At 40.7% G+C, this 13,972-nt stretch overlaps 1 protein-coding gene across 1 annotated transcript in view; it reads right to left on the bottom strand.

Annotated features, from left to right (window-relative positions):
- Positions 1–13,565, bottom strand: part of NAA16 (N(alpha)-acetyltransferase 16, NatA auxiliary subunit) — a 74,615-nt gene extending 61,050 nt beyond the window's left edge. Inside the window, exons 1-4 of the mRNA XM_006837607.1 lie at positions 13,512–13,565; positions 5,976–6,060; positions 3,152–3,256; positions 2,113–2,270 (exon numbers count right to left, since the gene is read on the bottom strand). Of these exons, the coding sequence (XP_006837670.1) occupies positions 2,113–2,270; positions 3,152–3,256; positions 5,976–6,060; positions 13,512–13,565 (402 nt within the window). The remainder of the gene's footprint in view (positions 1–2,112; positions 2,271–3,151; positions 3,257–5,975; positions 6,061–13,511) is intronic.
- Positions 13,566–13,972: the final 407 nt, after the last annotated feature.

Here is a 13,972-nt window from a genome sequence, read left to right as displayed (position 1 = left end):
ACCTATCCAACAACCTATTTTTTCAGTTCTAAGAGTTCTCTTTAATGACCGTCTCTTCCACTCACTCAGGGACCCACTCCCACAACTACACCCTGAACTTTACTGTCACCCAGATAGCATAAATCAAGACCTTTCTCTCTCTGATCATAACTTCTATGCCAACACTCTCACCTTGCGACATTCCTACCTTTGTTCTCTGACATTACCAGTATCTCTAGTTTCTTGAATTCTTCACATCTCACTACCAGCCTTTATTTATTTTCAATTAGTTTCACTAACTAAGCTTAGCAACGACTCCCTTGGCTTATTCCTAAAGTTGTTGTTGTTAAGTGCTGTCGAGTTGACTCCAACCCATAGCAACTCTGTATAGGGTTTCCAAGGAGCAGCTGGTGAGCTTGAACCACCAACCTTGCAGTTCATATGACTTTGTAGTCTAACACATTAGCAGCCTACAGCGCCACACTGATCTTAATTACCATAACACATAGACTGATAACACTGCTGAAGAAAATCACACACCCTTAAAGAATACTCCCATTAAGTTCAAAGAAGCCCTTGAAACAACTGTAATAATCTGGACACAGGGTAGAGGGATTTATACAGCAACATAAGGCAAAGGAGGAGCCCTGGTGGTGCAGTGGGTTAGGCACTGGGCTGCAAACTTCAAGGTCAGTACTTCAAACTCACCAGTCGCTCTGCTGAAGAAAGATGAGGCTGACTGAGAGTCTTGGAAACCCTAAGGAGCAGTTCTACTCTGCCTTACAGGGCTGCTACGAGTCAGAGTAGCAGTGGGTTATTGTTGTTGCTGCTGCTAACCACTGTCAACTCTATTCTAACTCATAGTGACCCTGTATAGGGCTTCCGAGGAGCAGCTGATGGGTTTGAACCACTAACCTGACATTGCAATCCAGTGCTTATACTACAGCACCACACCAGGACTGTGTGGTTGTTGTTGTTGCTAAGTATTGTCGAGTCAGTTCCAACTCATAATGGCAATCTTGTATAGGGTTTCTGAGACATTAAATGTTTCCAAGAACAGAAAGCATCATCTTTCTCCCTCTGAGCAGCTGGTGGGCTCAAACCACCAACCTTGTGGTTAACAGTCCAGGGCTTATCTTATGGAGTCACTGGGTAGCATAAGGTAGAGTAAGAAGTAAATGGAAGATTTAATTTTCAAAATCACTAACGGTTGGTGACTACCTTCCCATAAGAAAAACAGCCAATTTTATTTTGAAAATACTGGATTTAGGGTACTAAGTGAATAACAAACAGTAAGTTATGGAAATGCCCAGCAAACAGGTGAAGATGCCAAGTCTGGTGGGGTCTGAACTACAAAAGATTGACTCATGGCAATAGTTCTCACAGTTTTGTATTTACTAATTCATAGTAAAGACAATGAATAAATATTACGATGCTTATATTTCCAGCCCCAGTAGCATAGTGGGTTACAAGTTGAGCTGCTAACTGTAAGGTCAGCAGTTCAAATCTACCAGTCACTCCTCAGATGAAAGAAGAGACTTTCTGCACACATTAAGGCTTACACAGCCTCTGAAACCCAATACAGGGTCGTTATAAGTCGGAACCAACTCAACAGCACTTCACAACAACATGCTCATATTTCAGGTGTCGCTGCATGGTGCGACAATTTCGTTTGCTACTAACCAAAGGTTGACAGTTTGTGGAGTCAAAGGTGCTTTGGAACAAAATCCTGGTGTTCTGCTTCCAAAAAGGCCATGAAAACCCCATGGAGAATAGTTCTACTATGAAGTGAAATCAACTCGACAGTAACTGGTTTTGTTTTGATGTTTCTATTTCAAGTATAAAAATGTTATTGGTTTGACCAAATTTGTAAATGTCAAAGTCACAGAGAATTAAGTACAGCATTTGTGTTTTTAAGAACAATTTTAAATAAAGTTATCTTTTTTAATGCTTAAGTAGAAAAGTTCCATTAACTATTACTGTAGAGGTCCCATGTGCCTTTCCCATTCTAATACAAACTGTAATGAGCAATCAAATATACATGATTTCAGCTATGCTCACGCATTCTAAATGTGCATGCCTTTCAATTATATGTATTGTAAAAATATACAGATTTCATATTAAAGTACTTACTCGGTAACCTTCAAGGTCTCTCATTTGAATCTGCAACAGAGAGAGATCCCTCAGAATTTGCAGGTTGTCTTTATCTAATTTCAGGGCATTTCGATAACACTTAATAGCTTCATCATATTTCTTATCAGAACGCTGCAGGAGGCCATATACATGCCAACCTAGTAAGTTAAGGAAATAGAGACATTCACAGACACTAGAATAGTCTATGCTATACACAGGACTCCACAATAGACTACTACACAAAAATTGCAATTATCTCTTAAACTAGTTAAGTTTACATCCAACCAATCTTCAAATACCATGTAGCTCTAATTATTTAAATGGCTAATATTAAAAAGCAACAAAACCTGAGTTTTGTTTATTGTAAAGTCTATCTTAAAACCAAACCAAAACAACAACAAAACCCTATCATACTTGCATGCCCTCTTTTCACTCTGGAGAAAGCACTGAGATAAAGAAATAAGTACTTAATGTTTTGAGAGACCACTAAGCTAAATATGTAAAACTAATACCAAGACCATTCTGTATATCCAGCTAAGTAACATCTATGTCCCAGAGCAACAGAGGCCAAGCCCAAAAACAAACATGTCATGCTTAATATTAAGTCTGTTTTAAACACGTTTCCTCTGAATTTCTAAAAGAAAGTTTAAGGAAAACAAATTTTACTAGTAAATAGATAAAAGCCAGTTATTTGGAAAATAGCAACATTTCACTCAGCTCATAGAAGTGTAAGAAAAAAGCAGTGAGTTTCAAGTTCAAATAAAATTATCAAAGTAACTTTTCTCTCACACTAAGCACAACTGAAGTAAACACATACATACATTCCATGGGGATTTTCTTTAAAATACTCCAGTCAGCAAACAAATGGAAAGGGAACAGATGAAACAAACATCACAAAATACTGACTAATTACTGAGATGTAGGTACATCTTGTGTAAATCTACATTTTTGACAAAGGTTTTTTCATTTGAACTACAAAATCTAGTAAGTGGAAAATGCATCAATGAAATTAAACTCTCCATCTACTGTAAAAGGATACAGACATGACTCTTGACATCACTGCGCAGTCCCTTACGAACAAATTCATACGCTTCTTCTTTCCTTCCTAAACAGTTCAATGTTAATCCTTTCATAGCCAAAGTCTCTGAAAAACAAAGTTAACCTCCAATTACACAAGAAAGATACTACTTTCTCTCTTTAATCTTAATATTTGAGATCTGAAGGATTATTACTGTTTCAATTTATTATTCACTGTTCTTGTATTTAAAATATATAACAAAACATTTTCCATTTCAACCATTTCCATTTTACAAATATTGTTCGGTAACAATAATTACATTCAGCATGTTGTGCAACATCCCCACTATCAACTTCCAAGTTTTTTCATGATCCTCAACAGAAACTCCATACCCCTTAAGTAGGAACTCCCCACTTCTCTCTTCCATCATTATTCATCTTTTTGAATTCCTTAGTTAGAAGAACTTATCTCCAAGTACAAAAAGCAAAATTATATGCAAGTATTTGCTTAAATACAGTCCAAGTTCTTTCTGAAATTCCTTAGACTGAGACTAAATTACTGTCCTTTAGAAAGCTTTACTTAAGGGTTGCAGTTACTCTGCCGAGGAATAGACACATGAGTTTTTACTGAATTAAAGCTATTCAAAAGCAGTCCCATGGCTTTCACCTGAGATCATTTATAGTTAAATCACTGCTTTGCTCCCTACAAAACTAATTAATCTCCCTTAAAGACATACACACAATTTACAGGCTATTCAACACTGGAACAGATTTCAGTTTTCACAGCAAGTTTATTCCACCTAATTAATAGTAGGGTATATTTCGAGAGTACCACACTGGACTATGGAAATGACAATTGAAAAATTTGTCAGAAAGTTAATTAAAGGGGGGTTTAAGATGAAATAATTCTCTGAATAATACACATTATTAGGAAACGTTAGTAGTTTTCAAACTGAGTTTTGTGGACTCTTATGGTTCCCTTCAGAAAACGGTGATCATGCAGCCCAGACCCCTGCAGCCAAACATCTTTTATCTGTTTACACAGTGAACTTCCTTACACGCTCCCAAGGGAAAGGGTTTTATAGCTAAAAAGTTTAAGAGATCACAATTAGTTTTGCTTTGCTACAGGACCATTATTTGCATGTCTAACCTGATCCATCCTTCTAACACTAGCTACCAGTGAGAAAGGTGACACAAATATATAGACTGAACACCACCACCAGTACTAGAAAAACAACTCAAGATACACAATCTAACTGTAAACCAATAGCATCACAGGTACACATTAAAGTCAGCAAGTATATACAAAATACATACCTAACAAAGAATAAAATATTTTGACTGTATCCTCATATTACTACTTCAATACATTAGTCCCTGGGTTATGAATGAGCTCTGTTCCTGTTTCTTTCAGTGAAATGGGCAGGTGAATCAGAACAGGTGTACGCAGTTCTCTAGCCTTACTTTTGCTCAAGAAAACACTGGAAGCCTTTTCAATTACTTTAAAAGCTGTCATTGCACCAAGTGAAGGACACTGTGATGAATAATTTGTTGCAAATAGGGGTTGTTTCAATTGTTTCAAAGTGAGGGCAAGTTTATGTAACATTAAAGGGCAAATAAGGAGTTCTGCAGGCACTGTGGAGTAGGCAATAAATAGCTAACTGCAAGGTCAACAGTTCAAACCCACTAGCTGCCGGAAAAAGATGAGGCTGTCTGTTCTCAGAAAAAATTCCAGTCTCAGAAACCCTAGGTAGGGTTATTATGAATGGGAATCGACTTGATGGCAATGGGTTTGGTTCTTGGTTTTGGTTAAAGGGCAAGTAGGAGGTGACTGTAAGTCTGACATTCATAACCTGGACTGCCTGTATGCAAACACTGTTTGTATTTTATACACTACAAACTGAGGTATAAACTTAAATGCTATACTAAATGACACAGGAAATTCAGGTCCATAAAAACAGTGGTACCAGTTTCCCCCGCTATCCAACAGTAGAGCATTCCTATGAAACCTTTCAGAAACCAAAATGGTATAAATGGAAGAAACAATTAGCATCAATTCATATGGCAAAAACTTCTAAGCATTCCCAACCCCCCAAAATAACCCATCAAACCATACAAATAGCACATAAAACCTAAAATAACTCTAACATCTAGTGTTCAACAGACATAGTTCAAAATTATGAAGGTTTGAGGCTGAGGTGCTGAGTACAGTTCCTAAGAGGAGCTTGGAACTGCCACTCCCCCCAATCAGGGTAGACGCTGCCCTTTAACTGCAAAAGAAATGCTGAATGCGAGTTTCACTTTTTGCCTTTTTTCTGAAAAAGTGAAAGCCCTCTTAGGATTGTTTTCGTTTATCAAAAACATAGATTATTGTAGGTCTTTTGGAAATGTTAAGTGGTATTAAGCAAAGTTTCAAAAAAGCAGGGATGACCTCCTGTATTTGTTCTGTGTCATCGAGTCAGTTCTGACTCAGCGATACCCTGTAAAGGGTTTCCAAAGCTGTAAATCTTTACTGGAGCAGAAATCCCTCTTCTCCTGTGGAGCAACTGGTGGGCTCGAACCACCAATCCTGTGGCAAACAGTCCAGTGCTTATCCTACCAGAGCCACCAAGCTCATCTACTATATAACCTAGAAAACCAACCAACTACTCATCTAAAAGGCTTTAAATTTATACCTGGCATAAGGAAATTAATCTAGATTAAGACCTAGGAAACACAACTCAAATGTTGAGCTCTGAGAGGCTTCAAGGTTAAGTCATTCTTTTTCCCAGTTAAACATCATATCTGTCTGATTGGGGAATCAGATTTCCCTAAAACAATTTAATCTCTCAAAAAGGACACAATACCTCCATGTTCAGCAAATTTTGGGTTCGAAAGAATCATCTTGCAAAACTTGAGGCCATTCTTGTACTGCTTCTGTTCATAACACTTCTGTAAAAAAAAAATCAACGTTATTATATAAAATGAATATATATGGAGCAACTTTGCACTGCATAATATCAATTCTAAATTCAAGACCCAAAATGAATTTTTAAAAAGTATGTATGTGATGGGCCCAGAGCGGATGGTGGGCTTTCTGACATGGAGCCGCTTCTGGGATGAGGGCCAAGGTGCCTGGGGGCTACACTACTGAGAAGGTTCATGGTTCTCACCACGGCTGCCTTCTATCATAGGTATTACCACACTTTGTTCACCCACTCCCTGCCCCAAACTTTAAGGAGGCTGGCAGATGAGGAACCCACGTGTGTGGATGAACTTCCTGGTAGCAGCAGTAACCAAGCTGCCCCCTGTCAAGGTGCCCTATGGGAAGCAGCACCAGGAGACCAGACCTCCACTGGCATCTGGGGACCCATGGCAGGAGCCGCAGCTTCCTGACCCGGACTGCATCAATTTGATGGCAGCAGGGTTTGGTCACATGCCACTGGTGTCCTCTCGTCTCCGCCTGGACCCGGTGCTCTTCAAAGACCCAGTATCGTACCGCAGCCTGGAAAAGCCCTAGGAAAGACAATGGAGACCCCAGCCCTGCTCCTAAGGGACTCTGCACCTACTTTGGGAAATCTGAGACCCAATTTGGCAGCTAGTTGGCTTAACATCAGATCGCGGCTGGTTGATCACACCCATAGCCCTCCCATCCGTGAGGGGGCAGGGCCTCGATGGTACTACCCTCCTACAACGCCTCTGCTGACAGCCCCCGGTGCACTGTGTCTGCTCCCAGGCTACGCAGGGCCTATCCCGGACGGACGCTGCACCTTTCCACGTCATTCCCTTTGTCTGGAATGCCTTTTTCTGCGTTTCCACCAAGCTAACATCTACTTGTCTTTCAGATTCTCACTTCCTCCAGGGACTTGACTGACCCCCTCCCCACCCCCTGATGCTCCCACAGTTCAGTATTTACCCCGCAGTCCGGGCACTGTTCTTGCTGATGTCCCAGGACTAATCTATGAGCACTGGAAGGATTGGGATGTGTCCTTAATTATAAATATTTACGGTATACAGATATTTAAAAAAAAAAAAAAAGTATGTGCTGGGAAGGTTTTTGTGTCATTTCATTATCAGTTTTAACATGAGGTGTACTTTTGTCCCATATTCCTTGCCAAACTGATTTGATTATTTTGAAAATAGCAAAAAAGAAAGAAAAAAAAAGACATCTAAAAAACAGGGAACTGTCAATGAGCACCGCTAAAAAACTTTTTAATGCACAATTCAAAAGCAAAACTATACAGGATAACAATTCATTAAAAAATTAGAAACTATATCAACAGTCTTCCTTGGCTCCTAGCAAGAATGGAATGGAAACACACAAAATACTGCCATTTATTGTGCAAATACAGTGTGCCTGTAGAAAGCTTTAAATTCACATTTAATCCTCAAAGAAATTGCTTAAGGTAGATGTCATTACTTCCACTTTACAGGGGTGGACACTGAATTTGTAAACTTGTAAATAGCCCAGCTTAGCTGCAATCTCTGGCCTGATTCCAGAGACCATGGTCTTTCTATCATGAGTCTAACACAAACATAAGTGGCATCATGATTCCTAAATGTCACCAGTCAGACTCGATGACCACAATCTGTTCTCTGCAGCCACTGATCACAAGAGAACACCTCACCTTCTTCCTCTGTGCCCATCATATATGTTATCCAGCCAGACGGAGGGTTCTTCCTATTCCTTAACGTGTCAAGTATATTCCTACCTCAGAGCCTTTGCACTGTGTTCTTTCTACCCAATAATATCCTCTTTCCCAGATCTTCCCATGGTGATTCCTTATCAACCAAATCTCATAGGTCATCTACTTGACCACTCCATCTACTATGATGGGGCTTCAGAAAGTTCACGGAAAAATGGAATTAAAAGATAACGGAATTTTCCCCACATACTTTTTGATGCTCCCTATCATTCACACACACATTCTCTATTTTATTTTCTTCACAGTGCTATCACTCTCTGAAAATTTTATTTATTTGATGACTTTTCATTGTCTTCCCAATCATAAAGTAAGCGCTGAGAGCACAGATTTTACCTTTTAACACTGATACATCCCCCAGACCTAGACAAGTAGGAGCTCTTTAACAAATATATTTTACTAAATTCCAGGCAAAATGGTACAAGCAATGGAGGAGGTAATTAATCCTTGCATCAAGGGCAGGATATAAAGGTGAGAATTAAATAAAGACATAATGATTACCTCTGGGGAAAAGAACTAGGTGGTTGTGAGAAAAGAACAGGAGTTGTTAGGTGCCTTCTTATCAGTTCCAACTCACAGCAACCCCACATAAACAGAATGAGACACTGTCCAGTGCTGCACTCACAAACCTTGCTATGTTTGACACCATTATTACAGGCACTGTGTCAATCCATTCTGCTGAGGGTCTTCCCCTTTTTTACTAGCTTTACCAAGCATGATGTCATTCTCCAGGGACTAGCCCCTCTTGATAACAAGTTGAAAGTACATGAAACCAAGTTTTGCCATCCTTGCTTATAAGTAGCATCTGGTTATACTTTTTCAAAGACAGATTTGTTTGTTCTTCTGATAGTCCATGGCATAGTCAATATTCTGTGCCAACACCATAATTCAAATGCATCCATTCTTCTTTGCTTTTCTGTATTTATTGACATGAATTAAACTATCATAACTTATATCAGGCAAACCTTAGTCCTCTAAGTGACATCTTTGCTTTTAAAAACTTTAAAAAGGTCTTCTGCAGCAAGCTTGTCCAATGCAGTAAGCAGTTAGATTTCTTGAATGCTGCCATCCAATGCTGCATGGCTGTTGATGGTGGGTACAAGTATATGAAATCTCTGACAACTTCACTATTTTCTCCATTTACTATGATGTTGCTAACTGGTCCAGTTGTGAGGATTTTTGTTTTCTTTATGTTTAAGTGTAAGTCATACTGGAAACTTCAAGTCCTCTTCACTTTCAGCCAGCAAAGTTGTGTCATATGCATATAACAGGTTGTTATAAATCTTCCTCCAATCCTGATGCCTATCTCTTCTTCAAGTACCCCAGCTTTCTTCATATACTCCAGCTTCTCGGACTAGTTGCTCAACATACAAATTGAATAAATATAATGAAAGGATTCAATTCTGACCCAGACCTTTCCTTATTTTAAACCACTAATAGAATTATTGCTAAAATTTATGCACAAACCACTAATGAAGAAACTGAAGATTTTTACCAAATTCTGCAGTCTGAAAATAATCAACCATGTAATCAAAATGCAGTTAATTACTGTTGTTTGGAATGCGTAAGTCAGAAGCAAAGAAGGATCAGTAGTTGGAAAATATGGCCTTGGTGATAGAAACATCAAAAATCACATGACAGAATTTCGCAAAACCAGTAAGTTATTCACTGCATGTATCTTTTATCAACAACATAAACGGCGACAGTACACATGGACTTTACCAGATAAAATCTGAATCAAATCAACAGCATGTATGGAAAGACTATGGAGAAACTCGGTATCATTCAGTCAGCAAAGGCCAGGGGCTGAATGTAGAACAGACCTTCAAGTGCTCACATGGAAGTTCAGGCTAAACAAATTCACTAAAGCCAAAGGGCAACCTTGAGTATATCCCACCATCTCAAAAACAGATTTGACACACTGAACATTAGTGATCTAGGACCAAACAAGAGTAGGATGCCATCAAGAGCATCATACGTGAATTGAGTAAAAAGTCATTAAAAAGACAGGAAACAAAGACCAAACAGACGTCAGAAGAGACACTGAAACTTGCTCTTAAACATACAGAGTAGCTAAAATGAAGGGAAGAAATGAAGTAAAAGGTGAACAAGACTGTGCAAAGATCTAGAGTTACAAATCCAAAAGGAAGAACACACTGGGCATTTCTTTCAAACTGAAAGTAACAGAAGAAAAATTTTAAACTGGAGATGCCATATTTAAATAACAATGGAGCCCTAATGTGGGGCCACAGGACAAGAGCTTGAACTCAAAGTTGGTTTGAACTGCAAAGTCAGCTGTTCAGACTTACCAGGTGCTTCTCAGAAACCCTACACAGGGTCACTATGAGTAGGAAGTGACTCAAGGGCACTTAGCGATAACAAATTGGCACTATAGGTGTGGCAATTTAGGATAAAAAGTAGACTGCAAGGTCAGTTTGAACAGCAAGGCCAACAGTTCAAACCCACCAGCTGCTCCTCAAAAACCCTATTTAGAGTCACTATGAGTCAGAACCCACTCAACGGCACTTAACAACAACATGGCAAAATAAAGATGAGGCTGCCTGCTTCCGTAAAAATTTACATTCTCAGAAACCTTACATATTGCTAACTATGAATTGACTTAACCCAATGGCAATGAGTTGACTATGAGCAAAATAATGAATAACATAAAAAACATTACGACAGAAGGAATGCACAGTCACTGTACCAAAAAGTCAGTGTGTAACCATTTTAGGAGGTAACATATGATCAAGAACTGATGGTGTAGAAGGAAAAAGTCCAAGCTTCACTGAATGTACTGGCAAAAAACAAGGTTTCAGGAACTGACAAAACAACCAACTGAGATGTTTTAACAAATGGGTGCAACAGTGAAGTGCTCACTCATCTGTGCCAAAAACTTTGGAAGACAGTTGGCCAGTCAACTAGAAGAGACTCGAAGGCACTTAATAGCAATAATAATCAGTATCAGACATAAGTAAAATTTTGCTGAACATAATTCAAAAATGGTTTCAGCAATACATCACAGGAAGCTGCCAGAAATCCAAACTGGATTCAGAAGATAAAGAACAAGTGACATCACTGCTGATGTCAGACAGAATTTCACTGAAAGCAGAGAATACCAAAAAGATGTTTATTTGTGCTTTATTGAGTATACATTCAACATCAGCAATGATGTCACTTGTTCTGTACCTCTAAACCCAGTTTGGATCTTAACAAAATATGGATCTCATTGTGAAGAATGGAAATTCCAGAACACTTAGTTATGATCCTGTGGAACCTGTACATAGACCGAGAAACAATTGTTTGAACAGAACATGGAGATACTACATGGTTTAAAATCAGGCAAGATGTTCGCCAGGGTTGTATCCTTTCAGTATTCCCTCCCCATAAGGATAGAAGCAAAACCTGCACACTAAGCTATGTGGATGTTATTTACCTACTCCAAAAAGATAGACAGAAATGAAAGTTTATCTGAGCTTTGACTCTAGGAGTTCATCTGACAAATGGCATGAGGAAATAACAAGCAAAAGGAACCACTGGAGAAAAGGAAGAAAAGAGAAATACTGTGTTTTCTCACTTATCAAGTGGTTTGGAAGTAGTTGTAAGTATTTCAATCGTTGTTTTCAGAAGTGCTGTCAAGTCAGTTCCAATTCATAGCAACCCTGTCCAAGGAACAAATGGCTGGAGGTTTGAACCACTGACCTTGCCGTTAGCAGTCCAGTGCTTATGTTACAGCACTATACCTGGACTATCATCTACTGAAAGTTAAGGAGATTTGGTAGCACAGTGGTTACTAATTGGACTGCTAACCTCAAGGTCAGCAGTTCGAGATTACCAAGTTGTTCCACGGGAGAAAGATGAGGCTTTCTACTCGCATAAAGGTTTACAGCCTCGGAAACCCTGTACAGGGTCGCTATGAGTCGAAACCGACTCCACGGCACATTACCACCACAACCGTGTGTCAGGCACCCTTCTATTTATTCCTTATTTAAATCCAGAAAAATCCTATGAGGTACATTGTTATTTCTATTTTAGATGGAAAATTGAAGCACAGTTACTGCGTTTACCAAGTCAGTACCGTGAGAGCCAGAACTCAACAGGACTGCCGTGCTTTCCTGGGTCTCTCAAGTTTTCCACCTTTGACAGCACACATGCAGCATTACCATTTTTCTATCCCTCATTTTAGTACAATATATGTGAGTTTTCCTTCTCTGACAGGTTTACAACCTTCGGAGATCACTTTTCCAATATCATATTAAGAAAAGTATGAGGATAAATTAAAAAAAAAAAAAAAGATACAATGAAGTCTTGCTTTATTAGTGTCATTTCTGTTTTGACCCCTTCTTCTCTTATTTATTCAACATTGTTGTTGTTGTTGTTAAGTGGCATGGAGTCAGTTCCAAACAAATCATCATGACTCTGTATAGGGTTTCCGAGCTGCGGAACTGCTGAACTTGCAGTTTCAAATGAGTGACCTTGCAGTCCAGCACACTACTCTGCAGCGCCACACCATCTATTATCCATCATTTTTAACAACTGAAGACTCTCAAGTTTCCACTGGTTTGAAACATAAATTTTTGTTGTTGATAAACGTGATAGAGTCAGTTCTGACTCACAGCAACGCAGAGGGTTTCCAAGGAGCAGCTGGTGGGTTTGAACTATCGATTTCGTGGTGAGCAATCCAGTGCTTACCCTTACAACTCTTGGGAAATCTGTGTTTATAGTAAAGCTAATCAATGGTTAATAACCATATAGTCAACACTAAATACATTAATCCTTAAAATCTAAAGACTTGTTTTTCAGGCGAAAAGATCAACTAAAAAAGTCAGCTGTAAGTTAGCAAAAGCAGTTTAAGTTCTGCAGTCCCCGGCAGACACTGAGAAAAGCAAAAGTATGTAGCTTCTCTCCGGAAGGAAACCTGAAAACCGTAATACACAACTCACTGCGGGTTTCTGCTAGAGAAAAACGTAAATGTTTCGAATTAGTAACGCAAGAGGCTTTCACCACTCAAGGAAAAGTCTGTGCGAGTTAAAACAACCAAAGAACTGTGTTGAGTAACTCAGAAATAGAGTTCAAGTAACTTACTTCCCAAAGAGGTAACTACAGTACCTTAAAAGCATGTCCAACTATCAACCAGAAGGTCGTGATGTGAGTCTTGGCTTCCTAGAGTTACGTTTTATTTCTTGTAGCCAGTACAAATAAGAGCCCTACCCCACCATCGGATCGTTCTCACTTCTTTAGCAGGTACTGGGATGCGCTGTGCAATCAATTAAACATAGAGCAGTGAATAATGACACTGGCAGGAGAAACTGGAGGATCCGAGTGGAGGTAAAAGGTTTCAAGCCCCGCCGCCAGGCGCCGCAAAGGGCACTGGAGCCGCGACCCGGCCAAAACGGTCAGCTAGTGTGACTGCCGAGGAAGGCGTGTAATTTCTGGAAAGGGCACGGCCAAGAGGGGGGCGGGGCTCTGCAGAGGAAAAGCGCGCGGAGGAAAGGCCCCGGCAACCCCTCTAAACGGGCCGGGGGCAAGTGCGGCCTGGCAGAGCCTGGCCGAGGCAGAGCAATCGGGTCCTGCGGGTTCAGAGATAAACAAAGAAGGGAAGACGAGGCCGACGCAGGCGCCACCGCCACACTGCTCGAGGCGCCGGGCCCCCTGGCCCCCGACAACCAGAAGTCGGCGGCGCGGCCTCTGGACACTCACCAAGATACGTTTGAAGAGATTACTCTCTTTGGGCGTCAACGGCACGTTCGGCATCGCGACCGACGAGGAGGCAGGGTGCCCGGGCACTCCGAGTCACGCAGGGTGGGCACTGGCACGAGAACCGAGGGCGACAGGTCAGTTCATTTGCCTAGAGTTGGGCCTGGACAGCCAGGGCAGGGCTACTTGGCAGGGCTGCCAATAGGAAGAGGAGATAATCTAACAAGACCCGACAGCCCGAGCCTAGCTTTTCGGCGAACGGCGCCCGCGGCTACTCTCGCGCGCTGCAAGATGGCAGCCGGGCCCGCCCCCCTCCAGCCGGGCGGTGTGCGCATGCGCGCGGCGCCGCAGCGTCGGGAGGGATAAGAGATGGTGTCCTTTTAGGTTTTGGCACGGACGGTCACCAGCACCTTGTGGTTTCCTAAGTCTCCTGTACCTCAGCCTTTCCTGAGCCTTACGCTCTA

This window comes from Chrysochloris asiatica, unplaced genomic scaffold, assembly GCF_000296735.1.
Source record: "Chrysochloris asiatica unplaced genomic scaffold, ChrAsi1.0 scaffold00022, whole genome shotgun sequence".
NCBI lineage: Eukaryota > Metazoa > Chordata > Mammalia > Afrosoricida > Chrysochloridae > Chrysochloris > Chrysochloris asiatica.
The sequence above is the reverse complement of the archived record's forward strand: the minus strand, read 5'-3'. Positions and strand labels throughout refer to the sequence as shown.